Source organism: Lissotriton vulgaris, chromosome 9, assembly GCF_964263255.1.
Source record: "Lissotriton vulgaris chromosome 9, aLisVul1.2, whole genome shotgun sequence".
NCBI lineage: Eukaryota > Metazoa > Chordata > Amphibia > Caudata > Salamandridae > Lissotriton > Lissotriton vulgaris.
In genome coordinates, this window is record NC_141697.1 from 920,538,213 (window position 1) to 920,558,686 (window position 20,474).

Consider the following 20,474-nt stretch of genomic DNA (forward strand, 5'->3'; position numbering starts at 1 on the left):
GGATGGCGATACCTCGCTCAGAAAAAAGTCGAGATTCTGTCCTTTAAACTCACAGATACCAATAGAAATACAGACATTTGAACAAGCGGTGATGCATGATCTTGATGATCTAACAACTCTGGCAAAGAAACCATTCCAGAACATTTCGAAGAAAGAACAACAAGCTCTTCAAGAACTGAAAAATGACAAGGATCTGGTAATAAAACCAGCGGACAAGGGTGGAGGGATTGTCCTGCTCACGAAAAAGAGATACCATGAACAATGTTTGGAACTACTGTCTGACAACACCTTCTATGAAATTATCACTGTAGATCCTACACCCAGGCTACAACAAACCATAACACTGATGATCGAAGAGGCTGAAGCACATAACTGGCTTTCTAAAAAAGAAGCGGAGTTCCTATGTACTGACACCCCGAGAACACCATATTTTTACTCTTTACCGAAGACACACAAAGCCAGGAGTCCACCCCCGGGACGCCCCATAGTGTCCGGTATTGAGTCAGTTCTGGAGCCCCTGTCCCAGTTTGTAGATGAGTACTTAAAACCTTTGACCCAACAAACTCCAACGTACCTCAAGGATACCAGAGACCTTTTGAACCACCTTTCCACCGTGACCTTCTGTGAAACATCCATGATCCTTGTAGGGTTAGATGTGGAAAGTCTCTACACGAGTCTCCCTCAAGAAAAAACATTAGATACCCTGGAGAACATATTATTCAACATGGATTGGAACTATAAAACACCAAGGCATTTCATACTGGAGTGTTTCAGACTTGCACTAACAGAAAATTATTTTCTTTTTGAAACAACCATGTACAAACAACGACACGGAACCTCGATGGGCAGTACATTCGCCCCGAGTGTGGCCGGGCTGTATGTCAGTGATTTTGAAAAAACGTTTGTCAACAACCAATGTAACCCCTTCCAGAAACAGATCCGTTTCTGGAAGCGTTACATAGATGACATTCTTCTCATCTGGGAAGGGAGTGCTGACAGCCTGACACAGTTTCACAGTTGGTTAAATGATCGAGATCAATGGCTCAAATTCACATACACATCAAGCAAAGAGAGTCTAGATTTTCTGGACATCACCATCTATGTGGAAGAAGGCATATTACACACAAAAACTTTTTTCAAACCTACGGCCAAAAACAGCTTATTGTCGTTCAACAGCCATCATCCACGACCGCTGAGGGAAAACCTCCCCTTCAGCCAGTTTCTACGCTTACGGAGGAACTGTAGCAAAATCGAGGAATATCAACTCCAAGCAAATGATCTATGTGCTAAACTCTCAGCTAGAGATTACCCCAAGAGAGTGATTAAGAACTGTAAAAAGAGAGCCAGGAACCAAAACCGTGAGGGTCTTTTGGAGACCAACCCAAGAACTCAAGACCAAGACCTCATGACCTGTGTCACGACATACAGTCCGGCTTCCAACCAAATCAAGAAAATAATCAATAAACACTGGCGAATCCTAACCTCGGCGAACCTATCATGGCCTAAACCGAGATTTTCCAACAAACGGACCCAGAACCTCAAGGACATTCTAGTCCACACCAGACCCCAATTGGAGCAAAGAAAAAAACAAACACAACTTTGGGATCTTCCGCCTGTCCAAGGTCACTTCCCCTGTGGGAGTTGTTCGGTATGCCATCTGACAACCACCACGAAAATGATTAAACTATTACCAGATCTGAAATGGTATATAAGAGCCCATACAAATTGCAATTCCAGCCACGTGATCTATATGATCACGTGCCCCTGCAATATGCATTATATTGGAATGACATGCAGAAAGATACGACAAAGGATCTGTGAACACAGAAGTAATGTGAAGTGCAAGAAGGCTACAACAAAGATGGCCAACCACTATCTGGAGAAGGGACACACTGTGGAAGACCTCAGATGGGTTATCTTAGAGACATTGAGCATTAAAGATCACAATGCGGAACGCACCTTGTTCGAAAAGGAACAGAGATGGGTTCAGCGTCTGAAGACAGACCAATGGGGACTGAATGATAACGTCCCTTGGCTGAGCCTCAACAGATGAACTGTCCCCTTAGAAATCTTGCTGGACACTGTGATTCAGAATAAACGAATAAATGATCAATTTTAAATCACAATACTACCTTCGATACCCATAAAAATAACACTCACTCAGTTGATAAATGACACCAATACGGGAGTCTTTCTTTCCCAACAGTTTTCCTGGTGACATTAATCCTCCCTGTAATAACAATACAAATCTACTGTTGGTCTGTATAAATTCACCACTGTTTTACCCATACCTCGCGACTAATATCGCTTTGATTATATTCGCCAATATTTCTCCTTTACCAGCGGTTATTCCGTTAATCCCCCAGAGTCTTTTCTCTATTTCCATACTGAAAAATGACCAATTAACCCGGCAACACTGGCTACCGCCATATCCGGGACCGCGAGAGGCAGAGACAGCACAAGCTGCATGTTCGCGAGCGGAGCAACGAGGTATGGCGCGGAAAGACCAAGCAGCCGGGACACTGAATGGAGATAAGTATCCACCCGCTCTCTTAACTAAAACCTACCTCTATTTTTGTAGGAGCCCCTCCTTCAAGCCTCCGGGTACCTGTTTGAAATGTTAAAAATTAACTAATGAAAGGTATGTATTGCGAGTGTATTTTTGGCATTTAGGGGCGAATCACAACAGTTCCCTAACACTGTTGTTTAATGTAACTTTTTTGATACCCCAAGCTAATGGTGGTGATTATACAGCTTTACTACTTCACAACGATTCCCTTTTGAATCCAGACCTTTGTATATCTTACTAAACAATACGTTTTTTAGAGAACCCTAGGAAGTTACACAAACTCTAGAGTTACCTCTACCTCCTGCCATACACAATTGGAGGTTCCCAGTCACGACTTGTTTACCAGTATTGAGTATGTGGTTTATGTCCCCTAGAGATAGGGAGTCCTACAGCGTGGTTTTTTAACTCTTGACTAAAACCTATTTTTTAACCTTGACTCTTGCACTAATCCTTGTGACCCACACCCTAGCAATACTATTCTCTTTTCACTTATAGGTCCAATTTTGACCTTCATTAAAGAGTAGACCTTAGTCACTCTCTACACTGAATTCACCTGGTCCTGAAGAAAGCCGCACCGACCCCTTGGGCAATAAGGCTGAAACATGTCGACCATTGTTTGAACACTGGAGGATTGAATATGTGTGAAACCTAATAATTTCCTCAACGTATTCTGCCATATCCTCTACCACCAATTCAATCCCGGTCAATAAAATATTTCCTTCCCGGCATGATTGGAATGTTTTAAAGAAATTCACTCACACTTCACCAAAAATCACTAATCACTACTGTTTTAACCTAGGGTGTTCTCCTCCAGGTGGAGGGTGCATACCAACTGACCCCGTGATTCTGCACAGACGTGTAAACGAAGGCGGAGGATCAAGATATACCGCCCATACCATCATGATTACACATGTATGAGGGTCTTTTACCAAGGGTCATTCTAGTAAGAACTGTACACAGGTTACACAGGACAAGTGATCCCCCCCCTCTTGATTAGCAGTATTTAAAGCCAAGGAACTTGGTGGGATCACTAACTTTCCTTCTCCCCATTCTTGATTGCTACATGTTCAGCTGCGAACAGCAGTGGGAGCTACGCAGACACACTACTTCTGTAGGTGTCAATAAGAACTTTGAACTCTGAATAGCAGGACCAAGATAACCATGGCGTCCAATTTTGGCCTGAGCTACTCCATTGAGGAGATCGTTGAGATACTCGCTAGACCCCAACTTCTGGCGGACGCTAATCTGACTCAAACCCTGGTGAACAAAGATGAATGGGACGAACTCACAGAGCTAAAGAAAGAACAGATAAGAACCGCGGTACATGGTATCATTATGACAGAATATCTCCGCGTGAATGCTGCACCCAGAGGCCTTTGGGTGACAAACAGCCCGCAAATCTTTCTGAAAGACCTAGCCTTTAGGAAAGACTGGTCATCAATTTTGTGGAAGTGCACCAGGGACTATCTAGTACTTATCATCAAAACAGCCACACGATTAACAGACGAATTGCAGATCAAAATCCAAGTGATCGAGACCAAACTAAACACCATGGCAGATATAAACATCTACAAACAAAAATTGGATGAAATCAATAAGGAAATGAGCGACAACCAGGAATACCTCACACAATAAAACTCCAAAAATTATCAAAGGAGCTAAAGAGGTTTTCGATTGAACGGATACATCCGTATAGTAGTAAAGATTTCAAAAGCAATGACAATGCTTCTAATCACAGCACCAACAGCGGCTCTTCAGTGGATGGGTCTGATAGTGGTGGGGATGACCACTACAACAACAGGAGAAGAGGCAACTTTAACAAGCGGGGTAACCGTCGAGGTAACAATATGTGGCCACACTACCAAATGGGCCCCCCCATGCCCTTCCAACCGTACAACCCACACTTCCAGAACTGGATGCCTCCTTTTTTCCAAGGCCCCCCCATAAATCACCAACAACAACAACAATTAGGACCCAATTTCAATCAGCGTCCTTTTTTAGGAGGGGGCCGTGCACCACAAAGACAAAGAGGAAGAGGAGTGACCTGGTCCGACCAACCACGCCAGGTACAGACCAGGAGTGTCACCAAAGCCAAAGCGGGGCCGAGTACAGCGACCTGATTGTTAACCTAACAGAGAGGATACTTACTCAAGACCAAGTGAAAGTACTCAACAAGGGCCTCGGCTTCGTACCCACACCAAACTTGGATATCTTTAAAACTAAGTGTGAAAAATCTGAATTTTGTCGGAAATTTAAACTGAAGGCCTTCTTTGGGGAACAAGAAAAACCTACTACGGATGGCGATACCTCGCTCAGAAAAAAGTCGAGATTCTGTCCTTTAAACTCACAGATACCAATAGAAATACAGACATTTGAACAAGCGGTGATGCATGATCTTGATGATCTAACAACTCTGGCAAAGAAACCATTCCAGAACATTTCGAAGAAAGAACAACAAGCTCTTCAAGAACTGAAAAATGACAAGGATCTGGTAATAAAACCAGCGGACAAGGGTGGAGGGATTGTCCTGCTCACGAAAAAGAGATACCATGAACAATGTTTGGAACTACTGTCTGACAACACCTTCTATGAAATTATCACTGTAGATCCTACACCCAGGCTACAACAAACCATAACACTGATGATCGAAGAGGCTGAAGCACATAACTGGCTTTCTAAAAAAGAAGCGGAGTTCCTATGTACTGACACCCCGAGAACACCATATTTTTACTCTTTACCGAAGACACACAAAGCCAGGAGTCCACCCCCGGGACGCCCCATAGTGTCCGGTATTGAGTCAGTTCTGGAGCCCCTGTCCCAGTTTGTAGATGAGTACTTAAAACCTTTGACCCAACAAACTCCAACGTACCTCAAGGATACCAGAGACCTTTTGAACCACCTTTCCACCGTGACCTTCTGTGAAACATCCATGATCCTTGTAGGGTTAGATGTGGAAAGTCTCTACACGAGTCTCCCTCAAGAAAAAACATTAGATACCCTGGAGAACATATTATTCAACATGGATTGGAACTATAAAACACCAAGGCATTTCATACTGGAGTGTTGCAGACTTGCACTAACAGAAAATTATTTTCTTTTTGAAACAACCATGTACAAACAACGACACGGAACCTCGATGGGCAGTACATTCGCCCCGAGTGTGGCCGGGCTGTATGTCAGTGATTTTGAAAAAACGTTTGTCAACAACCAATGTAACCCCTTCCAGAAACAGATCCGTTTCTGGAAGCGTTACATAGATGACATTCTTCTCATCTGGGAAGGGAGTGCTGACAGCCTGACACAGTTTCACAGTTGGTTAAATGATCGAGATCAATGGCTCAAATTCACATACACATCAAGCAAAGAGAGTCTAGATTTTCTGGACATCACCATCTATGTGGAAGAAGGCATATTACACACAAAAACTTTTTTCAAACCTACGGCCAAAAACAGCTTATTGTCGTTCAACAGCCATCATCCACGACCGCTGAGGGAAAACCTCCCCTTCAGCCAGTTTCTACGCTTACGGAGGAACTGTAGCAAAATCGAGGAATATCAACTCCAAGCAAATGATCTATGTGCTAAACTCTCAGCTAGAGATTACCCCAAGAGAGTGATTAAGAACTGTAAAAAGAGAGCCAGGAACCAAAACCGTGAGAGTCTTTTGGAGACCAACCCAAGAACTCAAGACCAAGACCTCATGACCTGTGTCACGACATACAGTCCGGCTTCCAACCAAATCAAGAAAATAATCAATAAACACTGGCGAATCCTAACCTCGGCGAACCTATCATGGCCTAAACCGAGATTTTCCAACAAACGGACCCAGAACCTCAAGGACATTCTAGTCCACACCAGACCCCAATTGGAGCAAAGAAAAAAACAAACACAACTTTGGGATCTTCCGCCTGTCCAAGGTCACTTCCCCTGTGGGAGTTGTTCGGTATGCCATCTGACAACCACCACGAAAATGATTCAACTATTACCAGATCTGAAATGGTATATAAGAGCCCATACAAATTGCAATTCCAGCCACGTGATCTATATGATCACGTGCCCCTGCAATATGCATTATATTGGAATGACATGCAGAAAGATACGACAAAGGATCTGTGAACACAGAAGTAATGTGAAGTGCAAGAAGGCTACAACAAAGATGGCCAACCACTATCTGGAGAAGGGACACACTGTGGAAGACCTCAGATGGGTTATCTTAGAGACATTGAGCATTAAAGATCACAATGCGGAACGCACCTTGTTTGAAAAGGAACAGAGATGGGTTCACCGTCTGAAGACAGACCAATGGGGACTGAATGATAACGTCCCTTGGCTGAGCCTCAACAGATGAACTGTCCCCTTAGAAATCTTGCTGGACACTGTGATTCAGAATAAACGAATAAATGATCAATTTTAAATCACAATACTACCTTCGATACCCATAAAAATAACACTCACTCAGTTGATAAATGACACCAATACGGGAGTCTTTCTTTCCCAACAGTTTTCCTGGTGACATTAATCCTCCCTGTAATAACAATACAAATCTACTGTTGGTCTGTATAAATTCACCACTGTTTTACCCATACCTCGCGACTAATATCGCTTTGATTATATTCGCCAATATTTCTCCTTTACCAGCGGTTATTCCGTTAATCCCCCAGAGTCTTTTCTCTATTTCCATACTGAAAAATGACCATTTAACCCGGCAACACTGGCTACCGCCATATCCGGGACCGCGAGAGGCAGAGACAGCACAAGCTGCATGTTCGCGAGCGGAGCAACGAGGTATGGCGCGGAAAGACCAAGCAGCCGGGACACTGAATGGAGATAAGTATCCACCCGCTCCCTTAACTAAAACCTACCTCTATTTTTGTAGGAGCCCCTCCTTCAAGCCTCTGGGTACCTGTTTGAAATGTTAAAAATTAACTAATGAAAGGTATGTATTGCGAGTGTATTTTTGGCATTTAGGGGCGAATCACAACAGTTCCCTAACACTGTTGTTTAATGTAACTTTTTTGATACCCCAAGCTAATGGTGGTGATTATACAGCTTTACTACTTCACAACGATTCCCTTTTGAATCCAGACCTTTGTATATCTTACTAAACAATACGTTTTTTAGAGAACCCTAGGAAGTTACACAAACTCTAGAGTTACCTCTACCTCCTGCCATACACAATTGGAGGTTCCCAGTCACGACTTGTTTACCAGTATTGAGTATGTGGTTTATGTCCCCTAGAGATAGGGAGTCCTACAGCGTAGTTTTTTAACTCTTGACTAAAACCTATTTTTTAACCTTGACTCTTGCACTAATCCTTGTGACCCACACCCTAGCAATACTATTCTCTTTTCACTTATAGGTCCAATTTTGACCTTCATTAAAGAGTAGACCTTAGTCACTCTCTACACTGAACTCACCTGGTCCTGAAGAAAGCCGCACCGACCCCTTGGGCAATAAGGCTGAAACATGTCGACCATTGTTTGAACACTGGAGGATTGAATATGTGTGAAACCTAATAATTTCCTCAACATATTCTGCCATATCCTCTACCACCAATTCAATCCCGGTCAATAAAATTATTTCCTTCCCGGCATGATTGGAATGTTTTAAAGAAATTCACTCACACTTCACCAAAAATCACTGATCACTACTGTTTTAACCTAGGGTGTTCTCCTCCAGGTGGAGGGTGCATACCAACTGACCCCGTGATTCTGCACAGACGTGTAAAGGAAGGCGGAGAATCAAGATATACCGCCCATACCATCATGATTACACATGTATGAGGGTCTTTTACCAAGGGTCATTCTAGTAAGAACTGTACCCAGGTTACACAGGACAAGTGATCCCCCCCCCCCTCTTGATTAGCAGTATTTAAAGCCAAGGAACTTGGTGGGATCACTAACTTTCCTTCTCCCCATTCTTGATTGCTACATGTTCAGCTGCGAACAGCAGTGGGAGCTACGCAGACACACTACTTCTGTAGGTGTCAATAAGAACTTTGAACTCTGAATAGCAGGACCAAGATAACCATGGCGTCCAATTTTGGCCTGAGCTATTCCATTGAGGAGATCGATGAGATACTCGCTAGACCCCAACTTCTGGCGGACGCTAATCTGACTCAAACCCTGGTGAACAAAGATGAATGGGACGAACTCACAGAGCTAAAGAAAGAACAGATAAGAACCGCGGTACATGGTATCATTATGACAGAATATCTCCGCGTGAATGCTGCACCCAGAGGCCTTTGGGTGACAAACAGCCCGCGAATCTTTCTGAAAGACCTAGCCTTTAGGAAAGACTGGTCATCAATTTCGTGGAAGTGCACCAGGGACTATCTAGTACTTATCATCAAAACAGCCACACGATTAACAGACGAATTGCAGATCAAAATCCAAGTGATCGAGACCAAACTAAACACCATGGTAGATATAAACATCTACAAACAAAAATTGGATGAAATCAATAAGGAAATGAGCGACAACCAGGAATACCTCACACAATCAAAACTCCAAAAATTATCAAAGGAGCTAAAGAGGTTTTCGATTGAACGGATACATCCGTATAGTAGTAAAGATTTCAAAAGCAATGACAATGCTTCTAATCACAGCACCAACAGCGGCTCTTCAGTGGATGGGTCTGATAGTGGTGGGGATGACCACTACAACAACAGGAGAAGAGGCAACTTTAACAAGCGGGGTAACCGTCGAGGTAACAATATGTGGCCACACTACCAAATGGGCCCCCCCATGCCCTTCCAACCGTACAACCCACACTTCCAGAACTGGATGCCTCCTTTTTTCCAAGGCCCCCCCATAAATCACCAACAACAACAACAATTAGGACCCAATTTCAATCAGCGTCCTTTTTTAGGAGGGGGCCGTGCACCACAAAGACAAAGAGGAAGAGGAGTGACCTGGTCCGACCAACCACGCCAGGTACAGACCAGGAGTGTCACCAAAGCCAAAGCGGGGCCGAGTACAGCGACCTGATTGTTAACCTAACAGAGAGGATACTTACTCAAGACCAAGTGAAAGTACTCAACAAGGGCCTCGGCTTCGTACCCACACCAAACTTGGATATCTTTAAAACTAAGTGTGAAATATCTGAATTTTGTCGGAAATTGAAACTGAAGGCCTTCTTTGGGGAACAAGAAAAACCTACTACGGATGGCGATACCTCGCTCAGAAAAAAGTCGAGATTCTGTCCTTTAAACTCACAGATACCAATAGAAATACAGACATTTGAACAAGCGGTGATGCATGATCTTGATGATCTAACAACTCTGGCAAAGAAACCATTCCAGAACATTTCGAAGAAAGAACAACAAGCTCTTCAAGAACTGAAAAATGACAAGGATCTGGTAATAAAACCAGCGGACAAGGGTGGAGGGATTGTCCTGCTCACGAAAAAGAGATACCATGAACAATGTTTGGAACTACTGTCTGACAACACCTTCTATGAAATTATCACTGTAGATCCTACACCCAGGCTACAACAAACCATAACACTGATGATCGAAGAGGCTGAAGCACATAACTGGCTTTCTAAAAAAGAAGCGGAGTTCCTATGTACTGACACCCCGAGAACACCATATTTTTACTCTTTACCGAAGACACACAAAGCCAGGAGTCCACCCCCGGGACGCCCCATAGTGTCCGGTATTGGGTCAGTTCTGGAGCCCCTGTCCCAGTTTGTAGATGAGTACTTAAAACCTTTGACCCAACAAACTCCAACGTACCTCAAGGATACCAGAGACCTTTTGAACCACCTTTCCACCGTGACCTTCTGTGAAACATCCATGATCCTTGTAGGGTTAGATGTGGAAAGTCTCTACACGAGTCTCCCTCAAGAAAAAACATTAGATACCCTGGAGAACATATTATTCAACATGGATTGGAACTATAAAACACCAAGGCATTTCATACTGGAGTGTTGCAGACTTGCACTAACAGAAAATTATTTTCTTTTTGAAACAACCATGTACAAACAACGACACGGAACCTCGATGGGCAGTACATTCGCCCCGAGTGTGGCCGGGCTGTATGTCAGTGATTTTGAAAAAACGTTTGTCAACAACCAATGTAACCCCTTCCAGAAACAGATCCGTTTCTGGAAGCGTTACATAGATGACATTCTTCTCATCTGGGAAGGGAGTGCTGACAGCCTGACACAGTTTCACAGTTGGTTAAATGATCGAGATCAATGGCTCAAATTCACATACACATCAAGCAAAGAGAGTCTAGATTTTCTGGACATCACCATCTATGTGGAAGAAGGCATATTACACACAAAAACTTTTTTCAAACCTACGGCCAAAAACAGCTTATTGTCGTTCAACAGCCATCATCCACGACCGCTGAGGGAAAACCTCCCCTTCAGCCAGTTTCTACGCTTACGGAGGAACTGTAGCAAAATCGAGGAATATCAACTCCAAGCAAATGATCTATGTGCTAAACTCTCAGCTAGAGATTACCCCAAGAGATTATTAAGAACTGTAAAAAGAGAGCCAGGAACCAAAACCGTGAGAGTCTTTTGGAGACCAACCCAAGAACTCAAGACCAAGACCTCATGACCTGTGTCACGACATACAGTCCGGCTTCCAACCAAATCAAGAAAATAATCAATAAACACTGGCGAATCCTAACCTCGGCGAACCTATCATGGCCTAAACCGAGATTTTCCAACAAACGGACCCAGAACCTCAAGGACATTCTAGTCCACACCAGACCCCAATTGGAGCAAAGAAAAAAACAAACACAATTTTGGGATCTTCCGCCTGTCCAAGGTCACTTCCCCTGTGGGAGTTGTTCGGTATGCCATCTGACAACCACCACGAAAATGATTCAACTATTACCAGATCTGAAATGGTATATAAGAGCCCATACAAATTGCAATTCCAGCCACGTGATCTATATGATCACGTGCCCCTGCAATATGCATTATATTGGAATGACATGCAGAAAGATACGACAAAGGATCTGTGAACACAGAAGTAATGTGAAGTGCAAGAAGGCTACAACAAAGATGGCCAACCACTATCTGGAGAAGGGACACACTGTGGAAGACCTCAGATGGGTTATCTTAGAGACATTGAGCATTAAAGATCACAATGCGGAACGCACCTTGTTTGAAAAGGAACAGAGATGGGTTCACCGTCTGAAGACAGACCAATGGGGACTGAATGATAACGTCCCTTGGCTGAGCCTCAACAGATGAACTGTCCCCTTAGAAATCTTGCTGGACACTGTGATTCAGAATAAACGAATAAATGATCAATTTTAAATCACAATACTACCTTCGATACCCATAAAAATAACACTCACTCAGTTGATAAATGACACCAATACGGGAGTCTTTCTTTCCCAACAGTTTTCCTGGTGACATTAATCCTCCCTGTAATAACAATACAAATCTACTGTTGGTCTGTATAAATTCACCACTGTTTTACCCATACCTCGCGACTAATATCGCTTTGATTATATTCGCCAATATTTCTCCTTTACCAGCGGTTATTCCGTTAATCCCCCAGAGTCTTTTCTCTATTTCCATACTGAAAAATGACCATTTAACCCGGCAACACTGGCTACCGCCATATCCGGGACCGCAAGAAGCAGAGACAGCACAAGCTGCATGTTCGCGAGCGGAGCAACGAGGTATGGCGCGGAAAGACCAAGCAGCCGGGACACTGAATGGAGATAAGTATCCACCCGCTCCCTTAACTAAAACCTACCTCTATTTTTGTAGGAGCCCCTCCTTCAAGCCTCTGGGTACCTGTTTGAAATGTTAAAAATTAACTAATGAAAGGTATGTATTGCGAGTGTATTTTTGGCATTTAGGGGCGAATCACAACAGTTCCCTAACACTGTTGTTTAATGTAACTTTTTTGATACCCCAAGCTAATGGTGGTGATTATACAGCTTTACTACTTCACAACGATTCCCTTTTGAATCCAGACCTTTGTATATCTTACTAAACAATACGTTTTTTAGAGAACCCTAGGAAGTTACACAAACTCTAGAGTTACCTCTACCTCCTGCCATACACAATTGGAGGTTCCCAGTCACGACTTGTTTACCAGTATTGAGTATGTGGTTTATGTCCCCTAGAGATAGGGAGTCCTACAGCGTAGTTTTTTAACTCTTGACTAAAACCTATTTTTTAACCTTGACTCTTGCACTAATCCTTGTGACCCACACCCTAGCAATACTATTCTCTTTTCACTTATAGGTCCAATTTTGCCCTTCATTAAAGAGTAGACCTTAGTCACTCTCTACGCTGAACTCACCTGGTCCTGAAGAAAGCCGCACCGACCCCTTGGGCAATAAGGCTGAAACATGTCGACCATTGTTTGAACACTGGAGGATTGAATATGTGTGAAACCTAATAATTTCCTCAACGTATTCTGCCATATCCTCTACCACCAATTCAATCCCGGTCAATAAAATTATTTCCTTCCCGGCATGATTGGAATGTTTTAAAGAAATTCACTCACACTTCACCAAAAATCACTGATCACTACTGTTTTAACCTAGGGTGTTCTCCTCCAGGTGGAGGGTGCATACCAACTGACCCCGTGATTCTGCACAGACGTGTAAACGAAGGCGGAGAATCAAGATATACCGCCCATACCATCATGATTACACATGTATGAGGGTCTTTTACCAAGGGTCATTCTAGTAAGAACTGTACCCAGGTTACACAGGACAAGTGATCCCCCCCCCCCCCCCTCTTGATTAGCGGCAACGTAACATTAACATAAAGTCCCAACTGTGAGTCAGCGAGTCGTGGTTTAAAACACTTGGGAAAGAAGATCAAACAAAACCTGAAGTTTACAGCTTGACTGCCGGGTCGGATTGACCTATAGGGCAGACAGGCAGTGCCCCAAGGGCTGGCATACTGTGCACCAGTTTTGTGGCAGTCTGTGGGCCCGCTGTATGGTCTGGTCGGCCGGTTACTGTTAATTTCCCTAATTTAAATAAAAACATACCTCAGCCAGTTCAAATCCTTGCGGTCTTCCATAACTTGCAAAATACTTATACACTGCGTATTCAGAAGCTCAAAACGGCCCTAATTTGCAAACATGGGCACCTTTGTTAGCTACTTATATCACTAATGGGGATTGGGGACCACTTTCATTTTGGTGCTACCAGTACCAATTTTCCGTCCCAGTCTTTCCCTGACTGCCCCAGTACATTTGAACCGTGCAGTGTGAGAGCTCTCTGACCCATCAGAGGTATAGAGAAAATGTGATCTCCCGGGCCTGTGACTTTTAAGAAAAAAACAGACACTTAGAGCCTGTGACTTCCTCGCACGTCTGACATTTGCCAAATGACGTACCTTGCGGCACAGGTGTTGCATGCTTGAAGGTCACAAGTTAATTAGCACATGCAGACTTTACCGTCACAGAGCGCGAGAGATTAGGCGGCGCACCTGTCAAATTACCAAGAATCAGGTAGCACAGAGCCGCAATGAATGCCGCTAGTGCAAGTGTGATTGATATTTCCACCAGCAATACATACCTGCAAGAATACATTATTTAATGCGTGCATTCATCTAGCTGATTCATGAACGGAACGCAGTTAATCTCTTGTACGCTTCGGGCAAAGTAGGCACATTCCTAACTAAGGGCCCCGCCGCTCCCTCTGCCCCCATTTCCCTTGACAGATTCCTTTTATCGATTGGTAATCCCTCTCCAGGCCAAGGGGCCAGCAGGTGCAATGTTTCAGCTAATTCCCCTTCCTTGCGCGCGGCACACCTGAAGTAACTCCTCCCCCCTCCTCGCACTTGCTCCCTCCGTGCGCGTCAGCATTAAGTCACATTTTACACGATTTTCTCTCACTCACATAGATCGATGTCCAAGTCCAATTACATCAGAGACGACTCGAGTCCAGTGAAGAAGAGCGGTCGGACACTGACAGTGAGTCTGAGTGACGACGACGGTCTGCTGGCCCTGCGCGCACGAGGAGACAGAGAGGGAGCCCCCGCCCTAAAGAAACTTATATTATACAAACGGTCAGCCGCGCAATTAGTGGAAACGTAAACCTCACGGCGCGCACCGGCGCACGTCCCCCAAATCCAGGGCCAATCAGTCCACCCACCCACGCGCCGGCATCCAATTAATGATTGCCTGTATTTCGGCGCGGTGGCCCAGCCAATCCTGGTGCAGCATAAGCGCCAGGATTGGCTAGGGGGTCACGCAGTCTACTCGCCCTGGCGCATTCTTACACAACGGGGCCCAGCCAAAGACACCCCCCCCCCCCCCCCCCCTTGACGGCTAACGGTCGCTAACCTGGCGCATGCGCTGGCAAGTTTCCACCAAAATTCCTCATGCGCAGTCGAGTCAGACAGACTGTGACATCACGTTCACGTTGTTGACTTGTAAACCAGCCCCACCCCCTGCGCATTGTATCGGGTCTGTCCCGGTCGGAACACTTGAACACTCGAGTCAATTGAATTGAAGCGCCGCTGTGTGTATTTTATTTATTAGGTGTTTAGCTCTCTGCTGCAGCAGCCGCAGGTGCGTCCAGGCTTAGAGGGGCTACGCCCCCACGCCCCAATGGACGCACCGCTGCTGACTGGGGCAGTCAGGGAAAGACTGGGACTGAAAATTGGTACTGGTAGCACCAAAATGAAAGTGGTCCCCAATCCCCATTAGTGATATAAGTAGCTAACAAAGGTGCCCATGTTTGCAAATTAGGGCCGTTTTGAGCTTCTGAATACGCACTGTATAAGTATTTTGCAAGTTATGGAAGACCGCAAGGATTTGAACTGGCTGAGGTATGTTTTTATTTAAATTAGGGAAATTAACAGTAACCGGCCGACCAGACCATACAGCGGGCCCACAGACTGCCACAAAACTGGCGCACAGTATGCCAGCCCTTGGGGCACTGCCTGTCTGCCCTGTAGGTCAATCCGACCCGGCAGTCAAGCTGTAAACTTCAGGTTTTGTTTGATCTTCTTTCCCAAGTGTTTTAAACCACGACTCGCTGACTCACAGTTGGGACTTTATGTTAATGTTACGTTGCCAGCAGCCTTGGCCACCCGGCCATCCTGCGGGCGGGTGGCGGGGGGAGACCAGCTACTTTCCCCAGTGCCGACGGCTATACATTCCTGAGTCTTGCTGATTACGTGGCAGCCGGCGGAATCCCAGGTTTTCATGGATTTAATTTAAATACATTTTTACACATGCAGCTATAAAGACAGTACACCGTAAATGTGTATCCTTTTTGATCATTATGTAGTCAGGATGGTTCTGTTGGAGGCACTCTAGATCATCCTTATGTATTCAGTAGTAAGAGCTTCTTAGTTACTTACAAGAAATGACTCCATCATGTTCAAAATAAAACATAAACACGTGGGTTTGGACCACTCTGTTGATGTGTAGTCAATATATATTGCAATCAGACAACAATGGTTGCCAATACTAATTGGTACAGTGCTCTAGGGGTGATGTATGAAGAAAGTGCTTGTACAGTGCATCAAAATACTGACTGTGGTCCGTGCTTGTAATGCAGACAGGGGAGGTTTTCCACTGGGGGTTTCCTTCCCAATCGACATTTGGCATGGGGCATGATTTAGGGGTGAGGCTTATATTCAAGGAGGTCCTCCCAAACCCCCCTTTTGGGGTTTGGGCTCGCTGCGCTCGCTCGCTACGGTGCTGTATGCTAATTAGTTTGCGCCCCACCACTTTAAAATCTCACCCACCGCTACTGCCAACTAGATGTCCCTCCTACTTCGCTGAGAGGAAGTGAATGGCTGGCGACACTTCTACTTTCAATAGTTCACAACCAACCAACATGAAGCTCTTGAAACGCCTCCTTAGAACACGTCAGCCAATCAGATGTCCCTCCTACTCCGCGGAGGAGAAGGGAATACCAAGCAACACTTCTATTTTCAATAGTTTGCAACCAATCAACATTAAGCTCAGGAAGGTACTCCTTACAACATGTGAGCTAATTAGAGTTCCCTGCTACTCTGCGGAGGAGAAGTGAATGGCAGGAAACACTTCTTCTTTCGATGATTCACACCCAATGAACATTAAGCTTGTTGTTGGAACACCTCAGCCAATTAAACGTTAATTTTGTTCTGCGCACACACACAGAACACACCCGCCCACATATTAATACATTTTCTGTAACAAAGTAACTATCCGTAACAAAAGTGAACACTGCATAATAAATAAACATTATTCCACATTATATTAAGGAAAGGCCGTAATACGGCGCATTGTTATTTTCCCAATATAATTTCCACAGCCTACTGCACCCCCCTCCCAACATGAGTATAGTCGCGGGACTGCGGGGGCCCCGGTGAGCCCCCGCTATTATTTTTTTAACAAATACCCCCGGGACCTAGCCTACCCAGGGGCCCCATTAAAATAGAACGCAGGAACCCGCGACCCCTGCGCCAATTGCGCTGATTTTTATTTAATGCTTTTTTGGCCCTGGGGGTCCTTCTGGGACCCCCTGAACAGGCCTAGGGGGTCAGGGTGTTTCTACCCTGCCCCCTTCTCTTGTTTTATACCTTTGTTTCTCTGTTTTCAGGTGACTCGATTCTACTGAGCCACAAGATGGCTGCCAACACTTCCTGGTTTGGAGTGTTGGCAGCCAATCACAGTGAAGCTCGCGCATGGGACACATGTGTAACTTGTTTTGGAGTTTACACTAGTAGGCAATCATGGCACTGCAGTGGTTATGATCCAGTGGCGCAAGCGGGATTATCATTAATACCGGAGGCAGTCTTGTGAAAGTGCCTCCTTCTGGCGAAATGGAGGAGGCCCTCGCACAGTGGCAGTATTTATTAATTACATCGATCCAGGCTAACCGACCGGATTGACCTGACCCCCCCCCCACCGACGGCCAGGCTAAGAGAGAACCACAAACCGCAGTGGCCGCAGGAGTGGTTGTGACCAGTTGTACATACATCTTGACGCAGATTCTTTTCAGTGTATAAAGTATTTAGATTCAATCTAAAACATGCTTCGAAACCCTGCACCTTTAATTCAGGCATGAAAACGGGCCTGAAAACGGGAGGAAACAGAAAGAAGAAACAATATTTTAGTGGCATCTCTAAACAGCAAACCTCAGGCAGAATAATCCTAGATCAGTCTTTCATGCTGCTAAATTTTATAACAAAGGTACATTGTGCTTGCCCCTTTAGAAACAATTACTTTCGTTTGTTCGAATGGCATTTTAGTTTGTGATTGTGTAGGAGTTTATCAGGGTTCATATGTGTACACTGGTGAGGGTTGTTTCCCTTTCAGTGGGGTTTTTCTCAGTTAATATAGGTCAATATAGGTTTAAACAAATTAGATAACCTATACATTTCACTTTGTTACTTATCATGGAGGATGCTTGGCAGAACAAAAACAAACACAACCGTATTTACCATAACCACAATTGTCTTATTAGGAATTGGGAATCCAGTTCGGAACATAGAAGTATTTTACTATAACCAACTGGCTTTACTGGGACAGTTTATGTGTCTCTTACATTGAATATGTGGATATTTTACCATCACCAGCAGGCTGTACTGGATGCTGCCTGTTGTAGTTTCTGTCCCAGCAATGAACATGTCAAATGTTGAGGCCACCAGATTTTCATTACTGAACCCAGGCTCTTTCTGCAAGTATAAAGAAAACAGAATAATTATATATACCATGGCTAGCCAGCCTCAATTATAAACAATACCTGTAGTAACTCTGCTACTCTAGGTCCTATAGATTGAGGTGTCTATTCTTATTTGGTGTTTTAAAGAACATTTCTAGTTTATCTACTGCCCTGCCAGCATCCAGGTCCTTCTTCCTTTTACACTCACTGCTCAGCTATGTCTGCCTCAGTTCACTTTATTCTCTTCCAGGAACAACACAGTTATGTGGACAACAAGCAGAGAGAAGAGCATTATTGTGACAGAACTAAGGTGACAGAATACCTAAGGATATCAAAATTACTACACTGAGTAGCTGTATATGCATATCACTGCAACTCCTTCATTCAAGTATATGGAAGGATTAAATTACCTACATACATATATACATGTACGTTCGATTCTTTATAAAGCACATATATAGCTAGGGAGCTATGGGCATATGTACATCAAGGAATAAAGGATATCATTTAAGTCCATTTTTAGGAAAATGAGTCCCTCCTGCTAAGAGCACAGGCAAGCATGGGACCAGGGAAGCCAGACGTCAATCACATACAAACGAGATGCTCCTAAAAGAGTAGTGTCTTTCACTCTTTCATATAGTGAAAGAGTGGTGGTGAAAGTCTTATATACAGCAAGATGTTGTTCCATATTCTTGGTACCCAGATGCAGACATCTTGCCATGGGTTTCATCATTCTAACTCTTCTGTTTTGCAGTTGTTCCCTATGTCATCCCTTAAGTTTGTTGCTCACCCAATGCGTTCAATTGTTGTGCCAGGTAGGAGAGGATGGTTGGTGCTGTACAGCACTGCTTTGCATGTGAGTCTTGGACGTATCCTCAAATATTGGTAGCCTTAACTTTCCCATTTCTATTTCTTCTGTCCTCTTACAGTTGGTGTTGCTTTTTCCTGTTTTATTTTCTTCTATCTGCAAAGTCTCATCAGTGGTTCGTGCTTTCATCCTTCTGGCTTCCCTTTCGATTCCTTTTGTACAATACACTGTACACCTTATCTGATATTCATGTTTCACTTTTCTCCTTCTTACGGCATATCCCGTCCTCCTTAAAGGCTTACTGTACATATTCTGCATCTCCTAAAAAGTCCATCAGTTGCTCTGTCCCTACTTTTAACTACTGCACTATTTCTTTCCACCTTTTGATACCTAAGATTATTATTCAACATCTGCTAAGTCTCTGTACATTACCCATTTCAGACTAGGCTAATCTCATTTTCTTTTCAACCAGAATTTAATTCACACATTCAATGGGATCTGTCTTGGAGAGCCAGCCCTGGGAGGAAAAGAAAAGTTGGCCCAGATTTTCTGTCACTACTGCAGGGCCCCTCTAGTCAGCCAGCGTGATAAAATTGTCAGTGGACTTTAAAAGGAGACCCCTGCTGATTTCTACCTGTTGTACCTTGCAGTCTAAAGACTGTTCTTCTTCATGTACACAATTGTCTTAACCATGCACCTCATAATAATAACGTCTCTGTATTCTCACATTTTATGATCTTCAAACAGATTCTGAAAAGTTGATCACTCTATCGTGCTCAAAACTGTTCTTCTCTCAGTATTTAATAATCTGTTCTCTTTTCTACTCTTATTCTTATGTCTCCACTTCTTCTTCTGTTTCTTGTTTAAAGGCTCATTTTACCCAACTTAGCAGCCTAGTCTTCAGGCTCTCGGCTGAGGTTCACTATGGCTCCCGTTTCACCTTCCGGTGCGACTCCATACCAGGGCGGCCCTGAGACAGCTGGAGCCATTTCCAACTTGGGGAAGGAGGAGTGAAGGTAGATCGATGAGATGCTATGAAACGATTCTAGCAGCAGCAGGATCATTACTAGGCCTTTATCTGTGCGTGATCACACATGCAAGCTAAGTGAATAACCCACCACACACAAACAGGGATGTCTTTTTGCAGGTCCTGGGTCAAAAACGTGAAGCTGGCCTCTTCACCGGAAAAAAAAACTTGTTTCAAAGTTTTAAAACATGCTCTGCAAGGAAAGCAGCAGACCATGCATCTGGCTCATCAATAGGGCAGGTTTGCTTTAAAATCTGTAAATAAATGTGGCCGACATAAGCAAGGGGCACTGAAAAAGTGCAGTGCCCGAGGAATACTGACCTCTCTACCTGCTCACTGGGAGATATTTAGAGGCAGAGGGGGATTCTGAACAGCTGGAAGGCAATTAGGAGAGGAACAGATACCCTGTTCACCAGGGCTGTGGTGATGTGTGTTGTCCCTCTGGGGGTTCTGGAGGTGGGT

The 20,474-nt window shown here is 44.2% G+C and overlaps 1 protein-coding gene across 4 annotated transcripts in view; it reads right to left on the reverse strand.

Moving 5' to 3' along the window:
• Positions 1 to 20,474, reverse strand: part of LOC147692521 (cytochrome P450 2B19-like) — a 467,523-nt gene that overhangs the window by 126,205 nt on the left and 320,844 nt on the right. For all 4 annotated transcript variants that reach the window (XM_086938735.1, XM_086938736.1, XM_086938737.1 and 1 more), the window contains one exon: positions 18,061 to 18,190. In XM_086938735.1, the coding sequence (XP_086794861.1) occupies positions 18,061 to 18,190 (130 nt within the window). The remainder of the gene's footprint in view (positions 1 to 18,060; positions 18,191 to 20,474) is intronic.